Source organism: Aquila chrysaetos, chromosome 12, assembly GCF_900496995.4.
Source record: "Aquila chrysaetos chrysaetos chromosome 12, bAquChr1.4, whole genome shotgun sequence".
Classification (NCBI taxonomy): Eukaryota; Metazoa; Chordata; class Aves; order Accipitriformes; family Accipitridae; genus Aquila; species Aquila chrysaetos.
The window spans coordinates 25,021,276-25,048,538 of NC_044015.1; the positions used below are offsets into that span (position 1 = coordinate 25,021,276).

At 40.5% G+C, this 27,263-nt stretch overlaps 1 protein-coding gene across 2 annotated transcripts in view; it reads right to left on the reverse strand.

The window, feature by feature from the left end:
- Nucleotides 1-15,303, reverse strand: part of ZNF326 (zinc finger protein 326) — a 29,835-nt gene extending 14,532 nt beyond the window's left edge. Inside the window, exons 1-6 of one of the 2 annotated variants that reach the window (XM_030033845.2) lie at nt 15,057-15,303; nt 14,499-14,573; nt 8,070-8,196; nt 5,577-5,982; nt 2,700-2,898; nt 850-884 (exon numbers count right to left, since the gene is read on the reverse strand). In XM_030033845.2, the coding sequence (XP_029889705.1) occupies nt 850-884; nt 2,700-2,898; nt 5,577-5,982; nt 8,070-8,196; nt 14,499-14,573; nt 15,057-15,072 (858 nt within the window). In that variant the 5' untranslated portion in view covers nt 15,073-15,303. The remainder of the gene's footprint in view (nt 1-849; nt 885-2,699; nt 2,899-5,576; nt 5,983-8,069; nt 8,197-14,498; nt 14,574-15,056) is intronic. The other variant, XM_030033846.2, reaches the window with a different exon arrangement.
- Nucleotides 15,304-27,263: the final 11,960 nt, after the last annotated feature.

Consider the following 27,263-nt stretch of genomic DNA (forward strand, 5'->3'; position numbering starts at 1 on the left):
TTCCAACAATCTGTTACTTACTATTTTTATCAAATATGACAACGGAAGAAAGCAAATTGAGTATCTAGTTAGACTCAGTGTACAAACACTTCAAGCTATGCATTCCTCTTTAATGCCTTGAAGTCGTTGTGAATTAGTTTCACAATCAAAATTCTGTCTTCTACATAAATATTCTGACTTCCAATTCAGACTTCTAAATACTTAGTTGAGAATATGTTAATACCCCCACTCAAAAAGGAAAATATCATTCCAGTCTTTCAACATGGAACAAGGATATATATACAGGCTTAGCTTACTAAACACAATCTTGCATGTTGTTGCCACTGTCTTTCTGTAGGTAGGAACTAATCTCTGTGCCCTATCAGAGAACACCTATTAACACTGGTTCTTTTTTTATTTACCCTCTCTCCTTAACGTGTCTTATGTCTTATCCATTCTCCCTCACTGCTATTTAGTAACCTCCCTGTCATCTTGTATTTAATTTCCCAAGCCACCCAAGCAGGTCATAGGTTTATGAATTCAAGCTGACTACCTATGACAACATGAGATGTGTTCATATGACAGCTCTCTGTGCATTACAATAGGTAGGGTCCACAAATACACTTTAAATTCATTTTCCATGCTATCTGCACAAGCTGTATCTTTCACTCGAAATCAGTACGGATTTCAGACTGCCACCAAAATAAGACAGCTTTAGATAAAGTAAAGAAAAAAAATTATGTTTAGAAAAAACTTATAACGTTAGGTGCTTAATTTTTATAACTCTAGCTTAATGATTATTTGTCTTAAGGTGTACCATGCAAACTTCTGAAAGAATCACAAGCATTTTCCAATTCTGGGAATCTTTACCTCTATCGTAGAATCCTGGAAGGACGTCTTCATGTCTATAAACATAAAATGAGGAAGAAATAAATAATGCAAGAGTGCTGTCACTGTCAATTCATTTTAAGGCAATAAGATGTTTAAGAAAAAAATTCAGATTGTTATGCAGCTAGGACAGTCTACATCTAAAATTTATCATATTTTAGTAATAATACTAAATGTAAAATCAGTTATCCTTAGGAATATAAACTAAACAGTCTTCTAGAAGCGATCACCTATATCTAACTCCACAAAACAAGAAATTCAAGACTGAAATGACACTGTAATTTGAGATATATTTTCATACATATATTATATACCAATTGCATCCAATTTTCTGGTAGTTGTCACCCACTTCTTAGTTTTCAACTACATGATACTGTTTAGAGCATCTTTCAATTCAAGTTTCAGAAAATTGTCTTAAGCCACCCGACAGTTTCTTTCCCCCAATCTCAGAGCCACAGGACAGGTTGATTAAAGTGCATTCTAATAGGTGCTATCTACTCCAATTCTTAAAGTATCTTCAATATAATATAGTACATTGGTCCTTGGATTGTTGAAATCAGTGAGGGGGAACAGATAACCAACTGGAAGTGCTCTGTCTGAAGGTAGTTTAGAAAAGGAGAACCTAAAAAAGTACCAAAAGAGGAAGAGCTAAGAGGGAGACCTTTGAGATGCAAGTCTTTTGATATACCTGGAGGTGTATTTTACAGATCCATTTCGACACAACAAAGCTGGCAAGTCCAGCAATAATGTTTCCTACACAAAAGGCAGAGGAACATGTTCTATACACCCAGTGCCCAAAATTTTTACAGTACTGTTGAAGTTAAAGTTAAGGGAACAGTTTTGTAATACACCGTAGTGGAACTAGAGTTACAAAATAAAAAATAAAATTTTCATGTGGAAGTTACTGCCAAGTCTGTGCATTTACCTTGCAAGCTTTGAGTTAAAGTAATTTTAAACATTTTTCAGCTGTGATTTGAAACCAAACTAAAACACACTGCAGATCCAAATTAATGAGGAAATTAGAAGCATAAAAAACTAAAATTTGACTGCTGTACATGCTGTTCATAATATTTAATACTCAAGTTTACATTCCCTCAAAGCAAGTAATTTATTCAAACCTCGTAAGTGATTTTTTTCTCCAGCTTTGCCTGCAGCATCAAAATTATTAGTTGTAGGACATCTTTAGGGAAGCTAAACAAACCAAGCACCACTAGTACTTTGCAATCTGTACTTCCAGTTTATCTATCATATTTCCCGTTCTTCTCTTCATTACAGCATTTCATTTACAAGAAGGAGCAATCTCTCTCTGCCTTTCAAACTATTCTCTAACAATTTTCACTGTTTTCTCATTTTGCCTCCCTTTCCCTCTCCTCTTCACCCACACATTATGCCTTTATTTTAGCTGCATTGCAGCTGATGTACTACTTTTTATATCCATCAAAGTATTCGGATAGCAGGGCCCAGGCTCATGCAAGGGCACATTTTAGTATTTGTCAGGCATTGTCACTTAAGGCAACCTGAGATCTGAAATTATTTTCAGTGGTGAAAATTTGCCTCCAGAAGTATCATTATAAAGTCTGAATGAAACAGTCTTCAGCAGTATATATTTAAACGCATCAAAATATTCAATTTCATTCAGCAAATTATCTTTGCAGTAGAAGAGTTAGAAGAGTAAATTCAGGAAATCTGTTGTGGAATACTTCAAAGGTAGAAAATGAAGAATTACAAAACAGCACATACAGCCCTCTTTTTCAATATTAAAACTAAATAATTCGTAATAAATAAAAAGTATTAGTAATTTTAACTTAAGAGTTTTAGCACTTGTTACTTACTAGGTGATTTTTTCTGGCTCAGCTTCAAAATAGGTTTTGTCATTTTGGGTTTCTTGATAAATGTCCCACCAGGTTTGTTATATGGCTGTGGTATCATTTTTCTTTTTATTCCTCTAGCAGCAACTGCTGCAGGACTGGGTTTGTTATGATAGTCAACAACAATTCCAGGTCTGTGCATTCCTCCAAAGTCTCCCATATGCTGAAAATTTGTGAAATCAAGAGAAAGGTATTAGTATATGAAATCTATAGAAATAAAACAATTAGTTGGTACAATAAAACTGTGAACTAAGTATAACCTGCGTTCTAGAGCAAAATGCAGGGGAAATTTAAGCTCCGGGTTTGATGTTGTGTTGTGCAATGGCTTTGTGGGTGTTTGTGCAGTAGAATGAATATATATGTATAAACTGTGTTTCTGCTTATTCAGAACCATTGTCCAGACAATGAACATGTCTCTAGCCAACCCAGTTTTTGACACTTTCGTCAGCAGCCCTTAAAAAACCAAACAAACAACAACAAAAAAAAAAAAAAAAAAAAACCAAAAAAACCAAAAACCCTGCTTCTTTATGCCAAATTATTAGCAGTGATTTGAAAACTGAGTAAAGAAGGTTGTCCAGTGTGGAACAGTGATTAATTGAAGAAAGCTCATTCTTTACTTATCTCTCCACTGAATTCAATAGATTCAGAATTTAGAAGTTGGGCCTGAAGGGAACAATACAAAAACATGGCAGAAATAGGAATGAAAATTCAGTTGAAAGACTAAAACTTTCTATTATTTCTAAAATGCTGTACAGTCATTTGTGGACACTTGTTTATAAAAGTTACCTCTCTGAAGACATGGAATAAATGAGTAATCTGAAGAGGGAGAATTTAGGTAGCTGCAGTGTTTTCAAAAGCACTAACATACTTCCTAATATTAACTCAATTATTTGAGTAATAAAGGGCAGAAAAGAGCCCACTGACTGGATGGCTGACTTGGATAAGCAGAAATATTTGTATAGCCATGAGAAGAGAATTAGTATTACACTATCAAAGTTAAAAGAACATAAAAATAACTTCAACAAACTTTTCACAAAGTATGACTTTTTTTTTTAAGCAAATTTTAAATGACAAGACAGAATGTACCAAAACAGGCACTTTTCTTAATCAGAAGTCCATGCAAAAGATCTCCATGTTAATTTATTTAGTTAAGATAGTTACAGAACTACCTAGCATGTACACTTACACCGTACACATATAAATTTGACATGAAGTATGGACTTGGAAAATTTCAAGTACTTTTTTTTTTTTTTTTTTATAACAGACAGTCTATCTATTAAAGGTGCAATGCATTTTACGTATGGTAAGTAGTTTAGCCTTTACATTCTCCTTTATTACATAAAGGACTAAAAAGATAAATTTCAAAAGAAAAAAAAAAAAGAAATAAGGCTACTTTGTTGTAACTCTGCACAAAACTTTCAGATCTTCTGAAAGGATGGCATCCAAGCTTAAGAACCTAACACTTTCAGCTTCACAAGCAGAGAAACATAAAGATTAGAATCCATTTCTCATACCATGCTACATGCTAGCTAGCAGCCATGTGCAAATCTGAGCTAAAATTTGAATATGGCAACTATAGTACTCAAGAATGCTGCAAAGTAGACTTTCTGGAACAAAAGCACCACGCAATTAGGCATTTAAAAGACCCAGTAAAAAATAATCTTCCTCTACACTTCAAGCTACAAACAAGCTGCATGATTTAATATTAAAGAATTGCTTCCCAAAGAAATATGGCACGCTTAAGAATTTTAAAAGGTAAGTTACACCTAGAGGCACAGGCAGAAAAGTATTGACTGAACTCTTCATTCTCAAAAAAAAAAAAAAAAAAAAAAACCATAATCAGAATTGGGATTAAAAAAACCAAGATAAAGGGACACCATCAACTTAAAGTTAGTACTTCTTCAGGATTTTTTTTTATTCTCTTCTGTTGTATTTTTTTTTTTTTCCCTAGTTCATTTAACATCACGCATTACTTCTCCAAACTGTGATCCACTATTGTGTGTACGGTTAATGTTGCTGTTTCTTGGACATACAGTTTTTATGTCCTACACTGGAAAGGAATCCACTGAAAAGGAGTTAGAACATTAAGTCTTCAAAACAAAATAAATACAAGTAACAGGACTAGGCACACTATCTGGAAATTAATCTCAATTCTGTGAAAGGACCTGATTTCAAGTTGATGATGTCCCTTTAACCATGTTTTAATTTTGAAAAAGTATCACTGTAACTGCTAACCACCCACCTTTGTCATTTCCTCCCCATCACCCTTCCAGTACACAAGTCAGAGTAAGAATTAAGTTTAAAAGAAGACTTGATGTTTGCTAAAGCATGTGTTCAACATATTAAAGAATTAGCTCAACTTTTACCTTTACAGGAAACAAAAACTACTCTAGCATTCACAACCTGGGTTTTATTTTTTGCTTATACATTGCACCTTTAACCTACTCAAAACTTCAAAAGACTTTGAATTAAACTTTTACAATATTCAAGAATTTCCCCACCAGCAGCAAAGATGCTAGTGTTTACAAGGAAAAATGAAAGTCCTTTTAATCCCTTTTAGACCAAACCTATTACTTTTTTCTTCACCTTTCAAACAAAAGGAGAGATTTAACAAACCTTATCAACTAGTCTTCTATTACTCATTACTTTCAACAGAAAGAGGGACTGGGTTCTACTTGAAGACAGCTTCAAGGGGGTAAACAACATCGTCATCAACCATGATAGTTTGCTTGGACAAAAAACCCACACTGTACTGAACAGTGCATTCATTTTAAAGCAGTGGTCTTGAAAGGGTTTAAAAGAGTGTCTAGTGAAAAGAATCTGAAAAGATTCTGTACTTACTCCTCGGCCTCGGCCTCTGCCTGTTGATGGTCCTCCAAAAGCATCATAGTTTCTGCTTCCAAATCCACTTTCAGGATAAGCAGGCGTTCCTCTCCCCCGAGAGCCTACAGGTGCAGGCTTCATATGGGGTGAAGAAAAACTGCTGTAGGAAGAGTAACTCTCTCTTCCTCTGTCCTCCATAAACCCAGGCCTCAATTTTGAACGGGAGTAAGGTGCTTCCCAGCTAGACCCGCCCTGGTTTCTACCTCCGAAAGAGTCAAGGCTATTCCGGTAGGAGTTGTCAAATCGACCACCATAACTACCTCCGAAGCGGCTTTGTTCGGGTTCATTATAACCATAGCCAGATCTGTACAGATCTCGCCCACCCAGAGAAGACCCGGAGTCGTAAGACTCATAAGGTCCAAACCTGGAAAAGTTGCACAGTGAGGAGAAAAAAAAGTAAGCTTACTAATGTTATACATTTCAAAAGACAAGTTATCAGTTGACATTTATCAACTAAAATCAATTTATTACTATACTGGTCCGTACAGTTGTGTTATTGTTTAATCTTGATTAGGGCTGGGCAAATCACACTATGACCAGATAGAAAGCTATCTGAGCCATTTTTGCTACAAACAATTCTAAAGTTCAGTATGCCTGAACTTTGTTTACTTAAAATTTTCAGCAACATTTATTTACTAAAACATTGTTAGAGCCCAGCCCTAGTCTCACAAAAATAATCACCTGCAGACATTCATAGGCTAGTCAAACTCTCCTTTCTTCAAAATCATGCCCTCATATTCTAACAGTTAAACAGCAGTTAAAAGGCGGCTTAGTTCTGAACTGAGGAAAAAAAAAAAAAAATTTTTTTTTTTTTTTTTTTAAGTGGTACAGTTGTAAATCTTAAACACCCCACAGCTCTAATTTTACAGGAAAAATACACGTGCTCTTCCATTCATATTTGTACTTTTTGGAAATTTTCTTTCCTGTAAAATTCAGTCTCCCAATCAAAGAGTTCATGATCTTCAGTGTATCCATCTTTCACTTGCAGACCATTAAGTCTAGCAACTCAGGATTTTTAAAGTCTACCCAATGCATGCATAGTGGACAAGACAACAGTCCTTGGAATTTCATAGTAGGGTAACAAGGAACTGAAATCTTTAGTTATTTACCAAGAGTTTGCTTTACCAGGGGTGGGGAAAGGGAGCATCAGGCTAGAAATCATCAATATTTGTAACCACTTGGAAGGGAAACACATTAGTGTCCCTGAAGGGTTATAATAGGGCGATTCAGTGGGAGTTGGGAAAGACAACCCCTTGACTGATAAAATATAAACCAGAACAGACTCAAATTACTAACTGTATCTACAGTAAACTGAATGCCTTCATTTTAAAATATGTTAGTCTCAGAAGACCCAAAGCTACAGAGAAAATGACACTATCTACAGAAAGAGCCCATGCACAATATTAACGTTACATGGCAAGAGACATTTCGGTGTTGAAGTAGTCATTCAACCTCAATCATATGCAGATTACTATATGGTAGGTACAGCTCATTCCTGAATCTCTGCTCAGACTTTTAAGTCAATCTTAATGTTCATCATTAAACAAATTATACTTAACTAAAAAGTTTAACAGAACCGTGCAGCAAAACACAACACTTCTCCAGCCTCCCTACTTAGTACTGTCCTTGCCCAGTGGCACTACAGTGACTACAGACAAGAATCATACAGTAGTCTGACTACAGCCAGAGAATTCAAGGGCGCACACAAGAAAACCATCAGATTATCTAAGTTTTCTTCACATTTTATTTCCTCCAAGATAGAATCACTACTCTGAAAAGCATGCTTCTTTGAATACAATGTTAAAACCTAAATCAAATCGGCTGCTCCCTATGGTTTTTATCTGAAAGAGCAACAGTAATAGTATCCTAGCATTAAATACACAACTTTAAGACCACTGCATCAGAATTTTTATTTTTAGACCAATCCATCTTGCAAAGCAGCCCAGAACGTGTACGCAGTTCTGAGTGTAATCAGTACCTGCCAATGAAATAATCTGGACATGACTTTCAGATTCAATACCAAGATCATTTGAGCACTGCACATTCAAACCAAAGAACATATACCCTAAATGTTCCTTGAAAACGGAATGTTGATAGATTCAGTCTAAGGTACTAAACCAGTTAGGTCTAGTCTGCTATGACAGAAATGGTATGTCAGGCCAATCAGCTACAAATTGCTAGTCATTACTGAAAAATAAAACTTTTTGCATTTTCATTCAAAAGACGCATTGTTTCACTGTCAAGCTTTTCCACAAAAATGCTGATTATTACAAGAATCTAACTCTTACAGTTTAGTATTTGCCAGTATTTATCGAACATTAAGACTCAGAATGAAAGTGTTCATATAAAATCATAACAACATGCCTCAGGAACACTTAAGTTAGAAGACAGAATGATTTAAACTTAAATTGGGTTTGATCAATTCTTGGGACAACTGAAGGATTATTTTACCTGTTACCACCACCACCACCTCCTCCGCCTCCACCTCCATGACTCTCCATCCCATAGGATTGGTTAAGGTAAGAGTCCATGGATCGTGGGCCACCATAGCCTCCATGCCCATAATCACGGTCCATGTCTAAAAAAAGAGCAGAAAAATGTTTATAAAGAAAGCAAGCAAGAAGCCTTATTAAGTAATCTAGTTTAAATTCTTAAGTAAAAGGTTTACTCTTTGCCACAGTGTTACAAACAAAACACAAAACTGCCAGTTGTAAACCAATTTCGACACAGTGCTTAGGGAAGCTGTGTATCTTTGTCATCACGTGAGCACCTCTTAACTGAAATCAAGTTTGTATTTTTTCCCAGTAGTGGATACTCAGGATTATTGTTCCATCAGCTGGAATTTGGATGCAAGTTAAATTAGGAGAATTAAATGAAGAAGCCCTATAGAGAACATGTCAAAGTTAGTGGAGATTAAGGCCACTTCCCACCCTTTAATAATACACACAGCTCACATCGAATACCACAAGAAGCCTTCACTCACACTGACAGAGACCCTGGGTCAAGGTTACAAGCTGTCGTGCTGCAGTGCAGACTCTGTATACAAGCTACAGTCAAACAAAAGAATTTTCTCCCATCTAGCACAAACAAAAATCCACCCAAATAAGCACCGAGTTGCAGTTCACCAACTGCACTATGTTGGTGTTTCATAGCTGAACTGATGTTGCTTCGTGACCTCTTTGTATCTTGTAATGAAGTCTGGCAAAAGAGCCACCTTCTTCCTCAACACTGGAAGTCCTATGTAAAAGTTCTGGTTAAACAACCACTCGAATTCAAAGCACTAAAACAGTGTCATAGATCTGCATAATGAGTATGATCCACTGTTTTCCTGTCACATACACAATTTGGACTTCACTGGCATTCTAGTGACCAAAACTGCTTCCCGGTACCAACCAACACTAACTTTTGGATAACACAAAGAAAGCCTGGCAAGTCAAGCCTCACAGAAAAGGTAACTTAGAGAAGGAAAACACAGCGAACACAGGAAGGATAAAAATAAAACCACACAAAGACTTATACTCTCTCTTGTCAGAGTGGACTTTATACATTTCAAAATCTCCAAGTGTAAACCATTGACTTTTCCAGAACACAACAACAAACTCACTTGAAATTGTAAGGAATTTTCCTGTTTAAAGAAACATAGTAATTCTCCATGCATATCATTGCATGAAAATAACTGTAGTGATGAAAATAAGTATATATACTATTTCCTGTTTGTACCTGCTTCTTGTTAGCACCAGGCAGCCACTGTAATTTACTTTCTTACATGTGTCAACAACAAGAGTTCTGCAGATGGTATTAAGCTGACTGTATCACTTTTACACAGATGTTCTTAGCATGCCTGAATAGAGACTCCAACAAATGAAGATCTCCTCGTGATTTTTTTTTCTTCTAATGATCATAGGTACTTTCTAAACAATTAAAGATGATACTTCTGAAACAAACAAAAAAAAAAACTCTGAACATGGAAGTCACACTGCAACTTTCCATATGGCGAACATACAATAAAGATTCTGCAGCAAAGCACAAAAAAAGCTTTGCAAAATACTGATCATGTAGTACTGCACAGCATCAAGTTAAACTGCAAAAAGTTACTCATTAAAAAAAATGGCTGAGGCTTTCAATAGAAACATCTAATATTCCTCTCTGGTGTGACTGCATGATCTACCACCTAATCCAGTGGCATACCCTCAAGACTGCCTACGTAAAGATGCAGGCCAGTAAAAAGAGTAAGGCAGTCAATAAAATAAATTCAGCTTCACAAAAATTAAGGTTAGATGATCCCATGGTCAATCTCAGATCCAAGGGTTGGTTGTTTGTTTTTTTTAAATACAGTATATCTAATCAAAAGACACTGACATTCCAAAAACTGAAATACCTGACCTGAAAGCACCCAATAATTTACCCTAGTTTCACCAGCTCCCTATTATCTACAGACCCTGAGATGGCACAAAGGTAATTAGGTTAAGAGTTGAAGAGGTGAATCAAATCATTCAAAAACGAAGAACACAAAAGACTGTCAAGATTCCTGCCACTGCAATCCAATTCCATTACAGTGTAGGAAGTAGTGACCATATGCCAGAAGTTCACTAGTGGGAAAAACATAAAAGCATCCACGTGCAGAAGAACTCTTCCAAAAAATGGTTTGAAGCATAGTTTAGAAATAAATTTTTAGTCTAAAACTTTTAGCATGAAAGCAAATACTAAAATATGTTTTACAATCACAGGATAACTTCTGACATCCACTTTTGCTCAACACTCTCCTTACTTATCCATGGTTCACGTTATCTAACATCAGCAGTCTTGCTGTAGAGCTATGCCAGTCCCTAAATCCTCAAATCACTGCCTTTAGGACATAACCACCTCCTCCGTAACAGTGAACAACTCACTCATCCTTTCCAGACTCACTGCACTGCATTCACCTACATTATAATATACTCACATTTGAAGAGGTTTAACAGGGGATACAAAAGGTACAAAGAAGCGAAGAGGGATGATCACTTGCATGATTTTCTACTACAAGAAACTGGAGGCAGAAAATGAAACTTAAAAATAAAAAGCTAAAAAATTAATTGGATCTTTTTTCACAAAACAGATACTTAAGTCCTGGAACTGCTCTGTGACAAGAGGTTACTAAAAATTTACATGGATTTAAGAAAGAAATTAGATAAATCCACTGACAAGAAATTCAAAGGATGTCAAACACAAAGACTATGTCTCTGGTTCAGAAACCCCCCCATGCTGCAAACCAGTGAAGTCATATAAAGATACTGAAGGAGTACTTGTACAACTCCATCCACATCTCCAAAGGGACAGTGACGTACTGGATATTGGTGAGGTGGGACAGACATATCTTTGATCCAACCTAATGAAGGTGATCTTATGATCTCCTTCCAACTATTTCATTAACTGTTTCAGATTGCTAAGCAGTTAACCTATCTTTCCAACCACTGGCCTCCTGGTTCAGTCATTTTGTCAGCAGCAAACTTTACCGAAGATTTATAGATTTTACACTTCATGCACAGAGCTTGACAAAGAGAATGCATTCAAATTAAGTGCAGTATTTCTTCAGATATTAAGCTTTTCTTTACTCTGAAAGTCTGTTCTCCAGATAGGCTTTATCCTAAAAAGGTGGCAAACGTACAAGACAACAGTAAATGTTCACTTAAGTGAACCAAAATAAAAGGATTTCAATTTTTGAATGTAGTAGCTGAAAAATAATCACTCGCACAGCTTTAATTTTTACAATCTCAAGGTAAATAGCTTTTTAGTTGACAAACCTCACAACCACAGACATCAAAATCCATTCGCATTAGCCTCTTTCACACTTTAGATTCTTCTTCTCCTAACTAAAGCAAGACAGAGGGACATGGAGCATTAAAAAAGCTGTATCTGCACAGAACAATTTCCCCTGCCTGTAGCCTGCTCCCCATTCACCGTTATGTTAGCTCTAGCTGTCACCACCAGCCGAGACACGCAGAAGTTGCCTGTCTGCCTGTAGCAGAATCTGCAAACTATTTAGACTAAATGTGAAATTGTTTCACATGCTAGGAGAACATGTGCTTAACCACTAGAAAAGAACCACCAGGAATTGTATTGCAGTGTCTCAAACTGAAAATTCAAAAGTGTAGTATTTCATTTAAGTTTAAATAGTAACCGTTTATCAAAGAAACCTTTGAAGAAATATTATATCTGTGTATCTATGTATACTACAGAGTAAAAAAGAGAACGAAAAAAAAAGCAGCGGTTCATATTTGCTCTTAAAGTTTAAAAACGAAAGAGTAAATCACTTGAACTGATGAAGGCACTGACAAAGTATCTGAAACAGAGTTTGCTGAAGGAATAAATCAGGTTTTGGTATCTGCAACCTCTTGCATAAATACAGTATAGATGAATGAGCTGTTGAACTAAAGCACAGAAATAGAATTGCAAAGAACGATCTCACTTTTCATTTCTAGATCATACTTAAAGTCTACAGGGGCAGGGGAGAAAAGAGTTATGTCAAAGGAGAAAAAATATATTACCTCTAAAATAAAAAAGAATGGGACACTAAGAAAGATATGTTCAATTTACAAATTAAAATGTTGATGTACATGTACTCCTTCAGATTAAAAAAACAAAAAGCTGTATCTGGTGCAAAGATCATTTAAAATAGCTGCAAAATAAATCTCAATAGGCAGCAAAGAAAAATCAAATTTTCCTTAGGAAAAGAACTAGAAAGTTAAACATGTAGTAGATAAGACTCAGAATCCCTTGGTACAAAGGACTCCATTTAAAAGAAAAAGCTTAAGATCAGAGAACATTGAAACCATATTCACAGCACAAAGAAGAGAAATAATTTTCAATAGTGCTCTCCATGTAGAGCACATGAAAAGGCTAGGATGATGAGAAAGGAGAAAGACCTTGCAGCAATAAATAATAAATGAAAAAATAAACTTCAGTAAAATAAAAATAACCTTTAAACAATAAAAAAAAAGAAAAAAACCAGAAGTACTAGCTTGAAACAAGCTGAAGTTCCCTATATTTTAAATTCATAATCCACAATGACTACAACAAGCTTAAGGATCCATTGTGCAATAGTAAGCAACATTTTTTCCAGGCACATTACATTTTTCATAACAGCATGCCTGCTTTAAGTTCACAACCTTGTCATTAGATAGAGGAGTTTTGACACATCATTGAGTCCCATGCAAAACAAGGAACCAATCCAACAATGTAGATGAATTTTAGGAATAGCAGTAAAAGCCATTTCCCCTTCCAGATTAAAAGGACAATAGTTACAGTAATCAAAATGTTAACATGAATAGTTAATAACATTTCTGTTAATAATATTAACAGAATTTATTCTACAGGCCATGTCATCTCCACCTCAAACCAAGTCATCAGCAAGGGACAATGGTGCAATTACAACAGTCATCAGCCACCCAATGAAAAGTGCTTCACACTGGCTGAAAGTTTCCAACAGGAAGAATCTTGCCAAGAACTCAAATGAACACTGGGCAAAGATGAAAACTCTCAACATCCATCCTCTGTTGCCATCTACTGGACCCCTACAAAATAGCCTTTAGCCCACTGTACAGAATCACAGTAAGACAAAGGTTTACACATGCCTTACTAATGTACATACACTGCATAAACATTAATGTTAAATGTTTCAAGCTGCATACATCATAATTAAACTTGTTTAAGAATTATGAATAATAGAAAGCTTAATTATCACAATGACAACTATTATTACAGAGGTACATGAAACAACCAATCTAATTGTACAACATACATTTAATTGGTTACTTCCCATAGGATGAGCCTGGATTTACTTTAATACTACTGTCATTAGATCTCAGAAAAGCAGGTTCTGGTTAATGGCTACAGTGAATATTCCAATAAGATACTTAAACTGCCCCATAAGAAGAATCCTTTTCTACTAAAAATCTAAAGGACATTTAATTTGGAATCAATACACAAGATCAAAAAACAGGGCCATAGCCTTAATTTATTTTACTATGAAGAAAGATAAATGCAAATTAGTATCATTGGCAAAAAAGCTAAGACTCAAGGAATGTATCATAAAAATTATCATAGTGCAATCAAAGATGTGTCAGTAATCCAACGTGTTATTTCTGTATAACAGCCAGCAAGAGAGTATCAAGAGATCCAACAGCAAATGCTTATGTGATGACGTCTGTAAACGAAGCTTGGGTACAGTTTATGGTGAATTTTTTATATTAACATCCTTTTAGTACTTGCTTGCATGCTGGTGAGAGATGTCAAATCATTTCTTGAGTCTTACTAAACTCATAACCTTAATCATCTTACAAAAATATGTGCATTCCTTTTTGTTGTATCTATGTTGCATTTTTGATAGTGTAAAAGCAAAAGCTAGCTTTTGCTGTATCACATTTACTTTATGCGCTTTCTATATTCCTTCCCAAACTATTAGTTAAGGTAAACTTAAAAAAAAAAAAAAAAAAAAAAAAAAAAAAAAACCAAGCTGTTCCAGGTTCTGTTTTTTCCATGTCTGTATAAGAGGGGGAAACATCCTCTTTCAATAGAAGTAGCAAGAATCAAATACAGCAGTCCATAAGAAAACAAAATACTGATTTATGCAAAAAGCATCATCATAAGAAAAGTCTGTACTTCCCCCCCCATCCCCACTCCTTGATCTCACGATTTTGATTTGGAACGTGCAGGAGTTCATGTTGACATGCCCAAGATGAAAATCAAGTCTCACTCCCAGCCAGTTATAACTCCTCCAGAAAACAACATGTGCAGTCAAACCATGTTACGTACTTTTAATAACCCGTTTGTTTTTTGTTTTTGTCAACACTGACTGTTCAGCCCCAACGCTTTTTACAGGTTAGACGTATTTATAGCTCATACCTGAGACTGACCCACTGGGCATGTTCACACCACAATGCATGGGGGTATCTGGGAATCTCCAATCTCTGTCTTCAGCTGGAGAGGATGGGTCAGTGAGAATGACTTAGTGCTTAGCAAGAGCTGGAGGGGAGAGACAGGGAGCCGCAACAAGAGGCGGCTCTCTCTCCTGTCGGATCTCCAGTCTCCTGACACGACCCCCTCACGGAGCTCGCCCCGAGCTCCCCCCGTCTCTGCCCGCGCCGCCCCCGCCCGCCGCCTCCCCCTCGCCCCCCGCTCGCCCCGCGCCCCAGGGCGCCTCGCCCGCGGAGGGCCGCCCCCGCCCGCGCCGCCCGCCCGCCCGCGCCGCCCCCCGGGAGGGCCCTCCTCCCGCGCAGCCCTCCCGCCGCCGGCCGCCGCCGCAGCTCCCCCGACCCGGGAGGGGCGGCGAGGAGGTGGATGAGGGGGCTCCGTCCTGCGCGGAACAAAGCGGCCGCTGCCATTTTGAGATGCGGCCGGGCCCCGCGGCGGCAGCGGTGGCGGCGGCCGGGCCCTACCCTTGCTCTGGGGGTGCGCCCTCACCTTCCCCGTAGTCCATGGCGGCGGTGGCGGCGGCGGCGGGCCCTGCTCCCCGGACGGCTGACGGCCGCGACAGCCCGGCGGCGGCTTCTCTCAATGGCGCCTTCCACCACAACGAGGCGAGGCGGGACCGGCGCGCGGCAGCGCGGCGATTGGCCCGGGCGCCGCGTCACGTGAGCAGGCCGAGCTGCAAGGAGAAGGGGCCCGGGACCGGCAGGGACGCCGCGTCAAGTCCTCGCGCAGGGTGCCTAGATCGGCTGCGTCACGAGGGAGGCTGCGCGGCGGCGGCGGCCATGTTGGGCCCTGGCAGCCGCCATTTTGCGCTCTGGCGTCGGGCCCTGTCAGGCTTGAAGCCGCTCCGGGATTAGAAGTAGGCGAAACATCCGCACCTTTACTTTCCCATACACATCCCCATACACATCCCCTTGGGCCCTGGTGAAGTGGCCGCTGCAGAAAACACTCCCCTCGGTGCACAAGTACCAAAATCTGTCCTTACACAGAGCTAGAAGTTGGGCAGTGCCTGGTGGGACTGAGCCCTAGGTGGCTTCCTTGCAGCTGCGCAGCCCCAGCCGTGAGGAGCCCCGTCCCATGGACCTGCTAGCTCCCAACGGGGACTGCTGCTGTGTTGTACAAACCAAATGGTTTTGCAAAATAAAACGCTTGTTTAAGAAATGCCCCCCCCCCGTAATCCCCCCCCTTCAATGAACCTAACGTGTATTAACACCAGTTTATCTGTCAGTCCCAAGACAAAAGTATTTCAGCATCTCTAACAGGCTGCATTGAAACTGGTAAACACAGGCTTCCATTTTAAGTTAGTTGTAAGATAACACTGTGCTCTATGCAGCCAAAGATTTGAGGAAGACTTTGCCCCAGACACATCATAGTGCAAAAAAACCACAAAGTCCTGTGTGAAGATCACATGAAGAGAAGTATTTCATTCCTTATAGTTTCTTAATGCTTTATACAACCCTGAAAGAAAGAAAGAAACAAAAAAGGGGAAAAAAAAAAAAAAAGGCATGTGAGGGAGATGGCGATGAGCAGATCTGGTACAGAAAAACTGGGAATATGTCTCTGAAGCCAAGCTGTGGCTGAACTTTCAGGTTGTAAGGGCAGGCAAAGCCACTATCTCCTGGGGTTTGATTTTGTTCGGTCTTGGGTGGCTGACAGGATGGCATCAAAAACTCCCAATTTCTCCCCATCTGAAAAGTAATAAAAGCCCCATTGCACGAAAGGAAGATTTGACTCACTCAGGTCCAGAGTCCCAAGTTATGTATTAAACTAAAATCTGTCTGGCAGAGCAGTCAGTTTCCCTCCCCAAGCTCTGGATGGCAGCAGATGCGAATCTTCTTGAACTGCAGACTACAGAGAGAAGAGCACCGCGGCCGGCAGCTTTCCGTGATGAGCTCTCTTCTGGTAGCTCTCAGCTCCCTTCTTTCCCCAGCATTGCAGAAGAAATACGTGCAAAGAAAATGGTTATTCCTTGCCAAAGGGAATCTTTCCTTCAGCTTCACCCCTGACTTCCCAGCCAAAGGTACGTTATGCTTGAGCAAAGCGGTGATTTCAAGGTCCAAATAGCCCTCGTACAGACTTGTTTGTGCACCCACGCCTTTACACGTGCACCCTCGCACAGACCAGACAAGTTTCTTGCATTGAACATGAGATTTCTACAATAGGCATTTTCCTATATGTTTAGGGCTGTATGCCTCATGTTTGCAACACAGCAGCCTATTTTCTGCAGCCTTTTTTGCACTGCTGGGTGCAGCGCTGCTCAACCTGATCTGTAGTCTTGTGCTTGTGAACAGGATCAAGAAGCAGCATCACACTGCCCTGCAGATGGGAGCAGACCAGCATGGGGACTGTACAGAGGGGCTCCTGCTGGAAGGCACCGGCCATGACTGCCACTAGGCACCCGCCTCGGCAAGCCTGCCAAGGGCCTGCCCGCCACTTCACCACAACCGGGCACAGATGTTGTCTCTTCTCAAGAAAAAAAATGTATTTGATTTTTCCCATGCAAGTAAATGCATGGGCACAGCTCTATGCATTTTGCTGTATGCAAAATAAAAAATGTGAGGAATTAAAAAATAGCATATACGTGCACAGAATCCAAAGGCTATCCTAGGTAACAAAATTCAGTAAAAATGTGGTGGGAATAAACTGATTTTCCCAAGTGGCCTGAAACATGCAGCAGTCAAAATTGCAAGGTATCATCTCTGCTTGAGGACTCAATGCGTGCTGCAGGATGAGTTGCTGAAAAATGCACTAAGTGCATTCTCACCCCTTTCCAATGCATCTGGCTGGTCCAAATGAGATACCTAATGAAAATGCTATTAAATAAGCACCTCTGAAGGGAGGAAATCATGCAGAATAGATAGATTTGTGATCACTGCAACAATATCTGGCTAATGGTTATTCAGAATAAACACAAAGATCCAGAAAACCTAATTCATCTGAATCAGCTACTCCTAAGACTATCAAAGATGAATGATTTAGCTGTTGCCCTGGTGCAAAACCTACTGAGGGATTCAACAAATGAAACTCTCTGGTAAGCTATGCAACCTAAGGGGACTACTGCATAAAGGAGAACAGGATTTATAATGAGGTGCCTGAGAGGGAAACACTGGGATTGAACAGGAGCCTGTTAAAATGATACAGGATTATTACGAGATGCTTAGAGAAAAGGCCAAAGACAAGGAAGAGAGGAACAAAGGTATATCAGGGAAGAACAAAAAAGATTGAGGTGGATTGGAGAAGGGGAATAAAAAGGACTGTTTGCATGTAAGCAGGCTGCTGGTCAGTATGTTTGTGTGGCTGAGCCCTGTGACTGATTGCCACTGTCTGTCCTATCTTCTTTTTAAATTCTGTTTTTAACTATATTCCATATGATTGTGTTCTCTGTTCTGTGTCTGTGCATGTGATCTGCTCATAAACTCCAAGCCGGACTGGTGAGTTGAATGAGCAGTTTGGGAGACTGGTACAGGGAGACCCTTGAAGGGGGTTTTCCCTGAGCACACATCCTTAGAACCAGGATCGGGCTATGCACGCTGCTTGCGTGTGCCGTGTGGGTCTCTGTAAAGACCCAGACTGAGAATGGGCAGAAGCAGGACCAAGGCACCTAACACTCTCCGTTTGTAGGATAAAGGGCTTGGTGCCAAAAAGGCATCTTTTTTGTGAATCTCTCCACTATTCTCTTAAAGCACATTTGTTCTGCAACTAATCCATCAGCATATTTACTCATTAGAGCCTACTAGACTACCAAGAGTCACAGGGTTAAGCCTCTATATTTTGTCATTAAAAATTTGCCTTCAAAAGGTTAGAAGCAGCCCCTGAAGAAACCAATGATCATTGAAATCAGCAGAGAGATTCAAACAGACTTCAGGAAGCTCTGAATTGGGCCCATGCACATCATGGCATGGTTACTTACAATTTGTACACAACCCCCCAGTCTTATTATGAGAATTACTGCTATCCTGTGTGTTGTTTCACCATCTGGGGAAGTTATTGACAACAGAGGTGGTCGTTATGGGGACAGCAGTCTGTCAAAGAAAAGAGGGTGCATGGTAAAGAGAACATCCAATGATGAAAAATTTGTTCTCATACCAACAAGCACTTTAGGCACCGGACAGAAGGGGAGGTGCTTTCACATGCAGCCCTGCAAACACACAGGTATATTTGGGCTTTTAAAGTTACTGTTCCAGAATCAGAAACTCAGGGAGAAGAAACTGGATCTGGGGGCAGACCAAGGCTACAGTAGGTATAACATAAAATTTTTTGGATTTGCTACAAACAGGTCAGCAAAAGCGTATTATTTTAGACTTAATCATGATCAATGGGCCACTGTTGGTTTCAGGCTTTTTAAAACAAAGGCTCCTTCTTTCCTCCCTGCAGGGCTCCAAAAAGGAAAAAATCTAAGCTAAGCAAAGCAAAACAAAATGGAGACATAAGAAGAGAAAGGGAACAGGCCAGTATTGTACTTCATTGGTTCTCGATGATCCAAAACATGAATGTTTTGGTTCAGCGTAGAATCTCCCTGTGCAATCCCATTCTGCTCTTGAATTCATGTTCTGCTGCTTCCTTGGGTTTGTTTTCCTGGGTTTCTTGTAAATGTTTCAGAGCAGTACAGGGATAAAAGAACAATCGGTGATTTCTCCAAGCACACACAGCAGCACAGTTATTGTGAAATACAGCTCTTCTGTAGTTTGGTACTGTAACTACCCACACCCTCTCCTCCTCTTTCCAAGTGCTGTGTTTTCTTCTAGCCTTTCATTTAAAGCATTGTCTAAAATTGAAGAAATTCTGTAAAATGGCTATCAATTGCTGCTAACAGTGGTTAGCAACCAGGTACTAGCAATTGTGGAGGCCTAATGCTAACAAATCCTCTGTATTTCATTGCAGTGGAGTTGATCAAAATCTCATTGACAATAAAGGGGGTGGTTCTTCTGGCCTTTGATGAAAGCTCTCTGTCTCTTAACTCTGTTTAGAGCAGGTATGATTGATTGACATAATGTTTAAATCTACAGGAGCACATGTCTCCAACAGCACATCACTCCAGTGCTGTTACAACAACATTCACAGCAGTGGAATATATATATTTTTTTTAATTTCTAACATATATCTCCACTGACAGTTCACATTTTGAGGAGGTAGCTTTCTTTGCATTTTAGGACAATGGGGAGTGGAGCAGGAACATGAAAATTGCATTGATTCTTCCTGGAACATGAAAATTGCATTGATTCTTCCTAGAACATGAAATCTAATTCCCTTTGTTTCATCTTAGATATTAACATAGAAGCAGAGCCATCCATCTGAGCCTCGCAGAAGAACCATGGTAACCATCCAGAGCCACGCTGATTTCAGTGGGCTCTTATGTCTGTCATCACAGCATAAATCAAAGCCATAATATGGTATTTCCAAAGCTGAAATATTATGGCCTCTGTATGTATATATTGTACAACACAAACATAAAAAATGCCCTAAAATTCAGCAGGAAACATCCTAATGCAGAAACATACTAATCATGTTATCCTTTCCTACAGGGAAAAAACCCACTTAGAATATAGATTAAAAGTCAACCAAACTTAACAAACATCTTCATATAGCTTCTTAACAAGAAAGACTAGAAGCTTTCAAATGTGCCATAGCACAGACCTGCTGGAGGTTGCATGCTGCTATGGCCCTGCTGGAGCCCCATCATCATCCCACAGGCAGCAGTGGGCACTCACCGGAAAGAATAATTGCTATAACTTTTGGGTCACAGTGGAACACAGAAGTGAGAGTAGCAGAACCCATTTCAGGCTTTGGTTTGGTTTTGGCATGATTTCCAGCTGCTGGTTGGCTGGGAATAGAGAGAGGCTATCAGCTTCATTATCACACAGCCCTAGCGGAAGAAGGATCTTTGCAGAGCAACTTATTAGTAATTGGCAAGGATCTTTGCAGAGCAACTTATTAGTAATTGGCAAATTATCAGTAAAGTGCCTTACTTTTCTTGCATGCAAATACTTACGAGCAATTATGCTTATTACTTTTTAGATTTACAACTTAGTTTTACTTTACGCTCCTTGGAGGCCAGCTCTAGTTATTATCTAATCTTGCAGGAAAGTGCCGCTGGAGGTGTGCAGGACTCTGGCTGGGCTGTTTGCCCTATAGATGCCACACTGGGCAAGTCAGACCTGCATAGGTGCCCTAAACAAAGAGAGAACTGGACTTGTCATTGCTCATTGCCCTTTCACAGTCAGTCAGCCCATCAAGGTCCTGGAGCACTTCTTTCAGTTGCCTATTATGTGCCCATTTGCTCCCATGTTAGAGATGTCTGTGTCATACTCCCTGCATAATCTTCCCTGTCCTTCAAAAAAAAAAAAAAAAGCCAAACAACGTATAACTAACACATACATATTCATTGCCAATATTTTTCAACCCTTCTGTATAGGTACTTATGTATCAGAAAGGGCACAAACCCAGTTCCATCACAAGAAACTTTGCATTTAAGTAGATTTTATGCACATGCCCTCTCTCACACACACAGAGTACCTGAAATAGCAATGTGCCATTCACAGCAAGGGTTTATTCACAGTTTTCCTAGAAAGTTTGTCCAGTGCATTTATATTTGAAACACTTTTTAGATAGAAGCAGCATGTACGAGAAACTGTGAGGTTCCAAGATAAAAAACTTAAGATTAATAACACTTGCAGCACACAGCAGCAGTCAGACAAGTTATCTCAGAGTATAAAGGCATGTTTATACACAGGCCCCTTTAAAATAAAAGTCACCATTAAGTAGGATACGGTTGCTGTGGCTGAAGACAAGAATGCCAAACGAAAGAGATGTGAAAAAGCATGTCATCTTCTAGGGAAAAAATAAATAACTGGGTGATTTTTTGCATACAGCTGAAGTGGTTGAGGACTTCTAAGGCCAAAGATCTTGGCTTCTAGTCCTTCTTGTCACTATGGTTTGTCTAGACAAATCCATGGGCTTGCTACAGAACGAAAAAGAGAAGCCTGAAGAGGAGACCCCCAGATGGGAAGGGACCTACTCCAGGCAATCCCCCATGAAGGGGGCTCTTCAGAAACAGAAAACTCATCCCTGCCAGAGCAGAAGAAAACAGACGGCAGGCTGCCATGTCCACTCTGACATCTGGCCCTCTCTTTCTGTACAGTTAGTGGGACATGGTAGCATATTTGTTACTGCTTTTGTAGGGAAATGGGTAGACGAGGGCACGTGTCCTTTTCTTCCGTGCTGCAGTAAGCTTAGAAGAGTTTAGGATGAGGGATTCCTAGAGGAACTGTTCACAGAGATAGAAGGCTGCCCATGCTCCTGTGCCTCCCTCCTCAAAACTGCTGTGAACTCACATACAGTTTAAAAATGAGGAAAAAAAGAAAAGATGGAGGGTATATTTATTTGTACTTGCAGGCCACTTTCTGAGCCTTTGCTCTTGGGCTTTATTCTTGAACTTTTCACTGTGACTCTGAGCAACATTTTTTCTCATTTTCAATTTATCATTCTTATTGTTATTTAAAGCTCAGATTTCCATGCTGTCTTGAGTCAGACTGCAGAGGTGTACAGCAAACACTAACTGTTACAAGATTTGTGGTAGAATCACCACAATGTCAACATATGGTTTGACATAACATTTCAGATATTTTTTTCCTGTGTTTCCAAAGTAGTTAATTCCAGAACAATTTCCACATGGCCCAATACATCCTGCCATGAGAGTGCTCAGCAATTTTTTCCTTAAATTGTGTTATCTTGGTGAGTATTACCCAAGGAGCTCATCTGCAGAAGGTATTTTCCCATAGTGCAGAAAGGGAAAATTGCCATCTGATTTTGCTGGATCTATGATATAGTGTGTACACCATGGCACACAGTCAAACTTTCATGTAACAGTTTATTTCCAGGTTACTGAAATTTTATAGGGGTATCGTTACATAGTTGCATGAAAACAAGGAACATATCCAGAATCCTTTAAAATGTATAAGAAAAGAAAATAGCTACAGCCTCTTTCTCATACAGCATGCATGGTACTTCCCATGCACTTCAAGGATGACAGAAATTTCAGCAAACACTTTACCATTCAAGGCTCATAAAAACCTGCATATGCTGCGCATGTTTCTGGATCAGGTTTGTGCATGTAGCGTGTGTTTAGTACAATCTGAAAATTTAATGCTGAAAATAATGCTTCTCTGTGCTTTCCATTTGTTGTGCTTTGAATTAATCTGCACTGAGGAGCCTCACATCCAAACATTCTGGTTTCTGTGAAACATCTGATAACACACTCTGTTAGCTCAATAATTGTGCTGTTAAACCCACTTTGGAGCCTTGGTCTGGAGACAGGGGTTAGGTTTAACCACTGCAAAAGGTGGGTGCTGTGCCACCCCCCCCACCACCCTCCCACACGTGTCAGCAGCCAGGGCAGCAGCTCCCAGGGTGTCAGGGAGACGAGCGGCTTGGCACTGACAGAGGTCTCGCATCCCCCCAGCTCTGCCTTGGGAAGCTTCACTCCAAGGTCTGAAAAATTACTTCTGCCCTGGTAATTCTGCCTGCCCCGCTCCTCAACATGGCTCTGCCTCGCAAGGAGACAGCTGCTTCTGCTGAGCCCAAAGCAGCTCGTCCAGAAAATGATAGAAAGCATCTGCTTAGTATCAGCTTTTGCTTCCTCCTCCTGCTCCTCCTGCTCCTCCTCCTCCTGCTCCTCCTCCTCCTCCTTCTCCTCCTTCTCTTCCATTGCACTTGTTACTCTGGGTCTCAAGTCCTGGCATGAATGTAGAGATGCTCTCCGCAGCCTGAGCACATTCATCAGTGTGAGGATTGCAGCGTCTGTCAACATTTCCTGCATGATACTTGAGAGCACTTTGAAACCAGTGCTGGCTGCCTCTCAAAATGCCAGTGAAACATGGACTTCACTCAACTCCGTGCTCCAGGGTCATATACCTCCTGGGCATGCGGTTCCAGCCAGCCTCATCGTCTGTGGTCCAGGAGCACTTTTAAGTGCAGATAACCTCATCTAACTGTGATTATAGATCTTAATACAAATGCACAACCCCCCATATTCGAGGGCTTTTTAAAATCTCGTCCTTTCATCCAGTTTATGTGCAGCCACACAAATAGCTGAATCAGCTCGCCTGAAAGGACCTTCCGAGGAAGGGCAGAAATGAGCATGAGGGGGTGATGGGGCTTCAATTTTTCTCACCTATTTTTCTACCAATGGACATGTAACCTCAACTCCTGCCAGGTTAATGGATTCACCCCCTTCACTGCTGAGACTCCCCTGCACAAAGCCCAGAAGTATCTTAGGTAGCTATGGGAGGGAGCTGTGAAGATTTGTATTTTTCCCTTCTAAGTGGCATATGTTAAGCATTCTGGGACAGAAAGGTCAAATCAGGATTCAAACAAAAAAGAAATGCATACATTCCGCCTTCCTGTCGACATTTACCACCCAGCCCAGTCACCTCCAGCCATGGGCACTGGTGAACTGGCTTTGTTATGGGCTCTGACCCAGATCTTCCCTGTGGCTGAGATACGGCTCTCTTCCTTTTTCTCTCTCCTTTCCCAGTTATGGCTCCAGCAACTACAGGCGAGCTAGCAGAGAGCTACAGTGTGAGGGATATGTGTTTATGTATTTTTCCATGAGAGGCAAAAATCAAATGCAAACATATACGCCTAGCATAACGTTAGTCCCAGATACTCGGGGCCAGCTTCAGAGTGCCAGGATTAGCGCTCCACAAAGCAATTGGTCTGCCTTGCCTCCTGCTGCATTCCTGCACGCAAAATACCAGGGTTTGGAAATGGATACACCATGGGTAAAACCTGAAACCGGCCCCAAGCACTCTGGTTGCCCAGCTCACGCCCACGTACAAAGGCCAGCTCCAGTTCCGTGTGGTTCAGAGACCACATGTGAGACAGCTGCCCCAGGAACTGATGCGGGCTAGACTGGCTCTAGCTTTCTCCTCGTATTATGTATAAGGAATTTTTCTTGTGTTGTGCTTGTTCAGTGGAATTCGGATGCGGAGCCAAAGATTGCTCCACAACCGCCTCAGAAAAGCGTGATTCATCAGATGGCATTTGCAAGGGGCCATCCCAGTGCCTGTCCCCTGGAAAACCCCTGGCTATGCCAGCGAAACTCTCTGGTGGCAGTTCTTGTACAGGTGGCGGTCCCACTCAAGTGGGCACTCCTAGCAGACGCTCATACACTTATGTTGTCTTTTCAGGGTATGACTGCAAACAATTTCAATTTACTTATCTAGAACAGGCTTTCAGTACTACAGAAAAAAACATGGTTTCCATGTTATTTCTGGAAGCTTATATAATTTTTTTCCACTTTCTCCTTTCCTCTGGGCAACGCCTCCCCTTTGCATAATTTCATTAAGATGTACAAACTCTCCAAGATACATACCAGGGGAAGGATAGTGAAAGCAGCAATCACAGAAAAAACCCCAAAATACTACTTTCCATCCAAGTTACAGAAAAAAATTGCAAAATTCCTTGGCACCAGAAGCATGGGGAATCAGCCACCTGCTACCAAGTGAAGGTGGGGTTCCTGTGTGTGCAGTCAGGGCCGTGCCAGCAACATTAGGAAAGGTATTTTTACAGACACTTGAAGTAGAAAGTCTCAACACCTCTTGCTGACATCCATGCCATTGCTAGTCAGACCAGCCAAATTAAAGGCAGCACTGGACCATCACCCTGCACTGTGATCATATCCTCCCTTGGCATATACATTTACCTCATGTGTAAAGGTCAGAGATCCCCACATACTTATTTAAAACACAGAAACCAGACTGCTGTTAAACCTGTGGGACAGGGTCACCTAGGATGTCAGCTGTTGGATGTGGGCTTTTGAATCAGAGCTTCACGTCTTCTCAGATTATGTTCACCTGAGAATCTGAGTAAGGATAGGGAAAAAGAAAATTAAAGTTATTTGTGAAGTCCTACAGCCCTGTCAGGCCTGATTACTTCAGCAAATTAAAGAAATTTGTAAACTGACCACAACCACCAAGGTAATGTCCCACCTGCCCAGGATCCATAGAGCCTAGCAAGGGCTGTGCCAGAGCAACTGTCTCCCCATGGACCTTCACCATTTCCCTCCTCAAAGAAGATACACAAGCTGTCCATTTAAAACCACTTCCCAGATGCTCTATCTAAATCACAAGAAAAGCGAAGCTATATATCAGCAACCATGGATATGGCTTTGCCAGTTCTAGCTCTCAGATTAAATCAATACTCTCACCATCTAACTGATGCATAGGAAATGAAAATGAATTGATGGTCTTGGATCTTGTCCCAGCAGGCTAGTGTCTGCTGCTCAACACCACCAGAACGAATATCACCAGCTGGGTCTCCTCTTGAGGCTTCAGCAAAACACACAGAGCAGTTACAAGGAGCAACCTGCCTTCTCAGCCTTACGCCTGCTACCTGCCTAGTTCTGGATCCGGGCAACCATGGCAGGGCTGACCAGCCAGGCGCTCACTGCTATTTCCCTGGCTGAACCAGATCAGCAAAGACAGGGACAACATAAAGCTTGGAAATTTTTCAACCATGAGCACGTTTCTTTGCCTGTTACTCATGTCCTTGTAAACATTTATCCCCAAATGGCATTTGAAGATCCACATTCTATACTGTATTTATATTTGCTGTTGGCATGCCTTGGACAGTGAAAATCAATAAAGGCAGTTTCACTTGCAGGAGTTTGAAGCTGTGGTGTTTGCCCAGTAAACATCCCATACACGCAGTCCTTCATTGCTGAAGAGAACTGCACCAAAGTAAAAATGTCACAGGTACTTCTCCTGATCTTAGAGCTTGTAAAAGGATATTATTACAGAAACTGAAGGGTTGGATTCTGCAACCCTTACAGCACTGAGCACTTACCTGCACAACCAGCCCATTGAGAAGGTCTGGCACAGAAATGTTCCCCACAAGTCTGTGGCTTCAGTAAACCAGCAAATTAGTTAACGAAGGATGGCAGCATCTCCAAAACGGCTGAGGTTTCAGCTCTGAATTTTAGAGGGTGCCTTTTTCTGATAAAGTTAGCATAAATGTACAGTAAAATCCTTTCAGGAAGAAAATGGTTCCCACATACTAATAGGGTGCTGCAGTAGAATGATTCCTCCAAACAAGTGGAAGTTTTGCACCAGATTTTATTAGGGAGGAAGGATTTAGCCAGACTTTTTACTGTTTCAAATTAGCAGCAAAAAAGAAGAAAAAGCGTTCACCCGAGTGATTCATTTCAGCAGCTCCAGGACAGCCTGTAGTTTCTTACAGGGAAATAATTGGGATTCAGAAACATATAAAAGACCACCCCAAATGCCATATGTCTTTTAATCCAACAATGATGTTGTAGGCCACTGTCAGCCTGACTGTGACAAAAAAATTTCTGCCAGAAAAAAACAAACCTCAAAACCCAAACAAAACCCAAGCCACAGGGAAGAGAAAATAAAGACTGCAGAGATTGTTGTCAAACTTTTAGCAGGTTGAAATCGGAGCTGCTGTGCACAATGGCTCAAGTGTGCAGTTTTCAAAAGAGGCATCTGGAAAAAACAAGCTTTGAATCATTTTGGATGTGAAGCCAAAGGAATTGAGAATAAACATTTTGGGAACAGAAAAAAGTCCATCAAGAGGGGTCAGGGCAGAAACAGTTCACCTCTACCTCAGCTAGGGATCAAGCTCTGAGAAGCATCCCAGATTTTTTGGAGGATGGTTTCACTGGAGCTCATTTAACCCTAC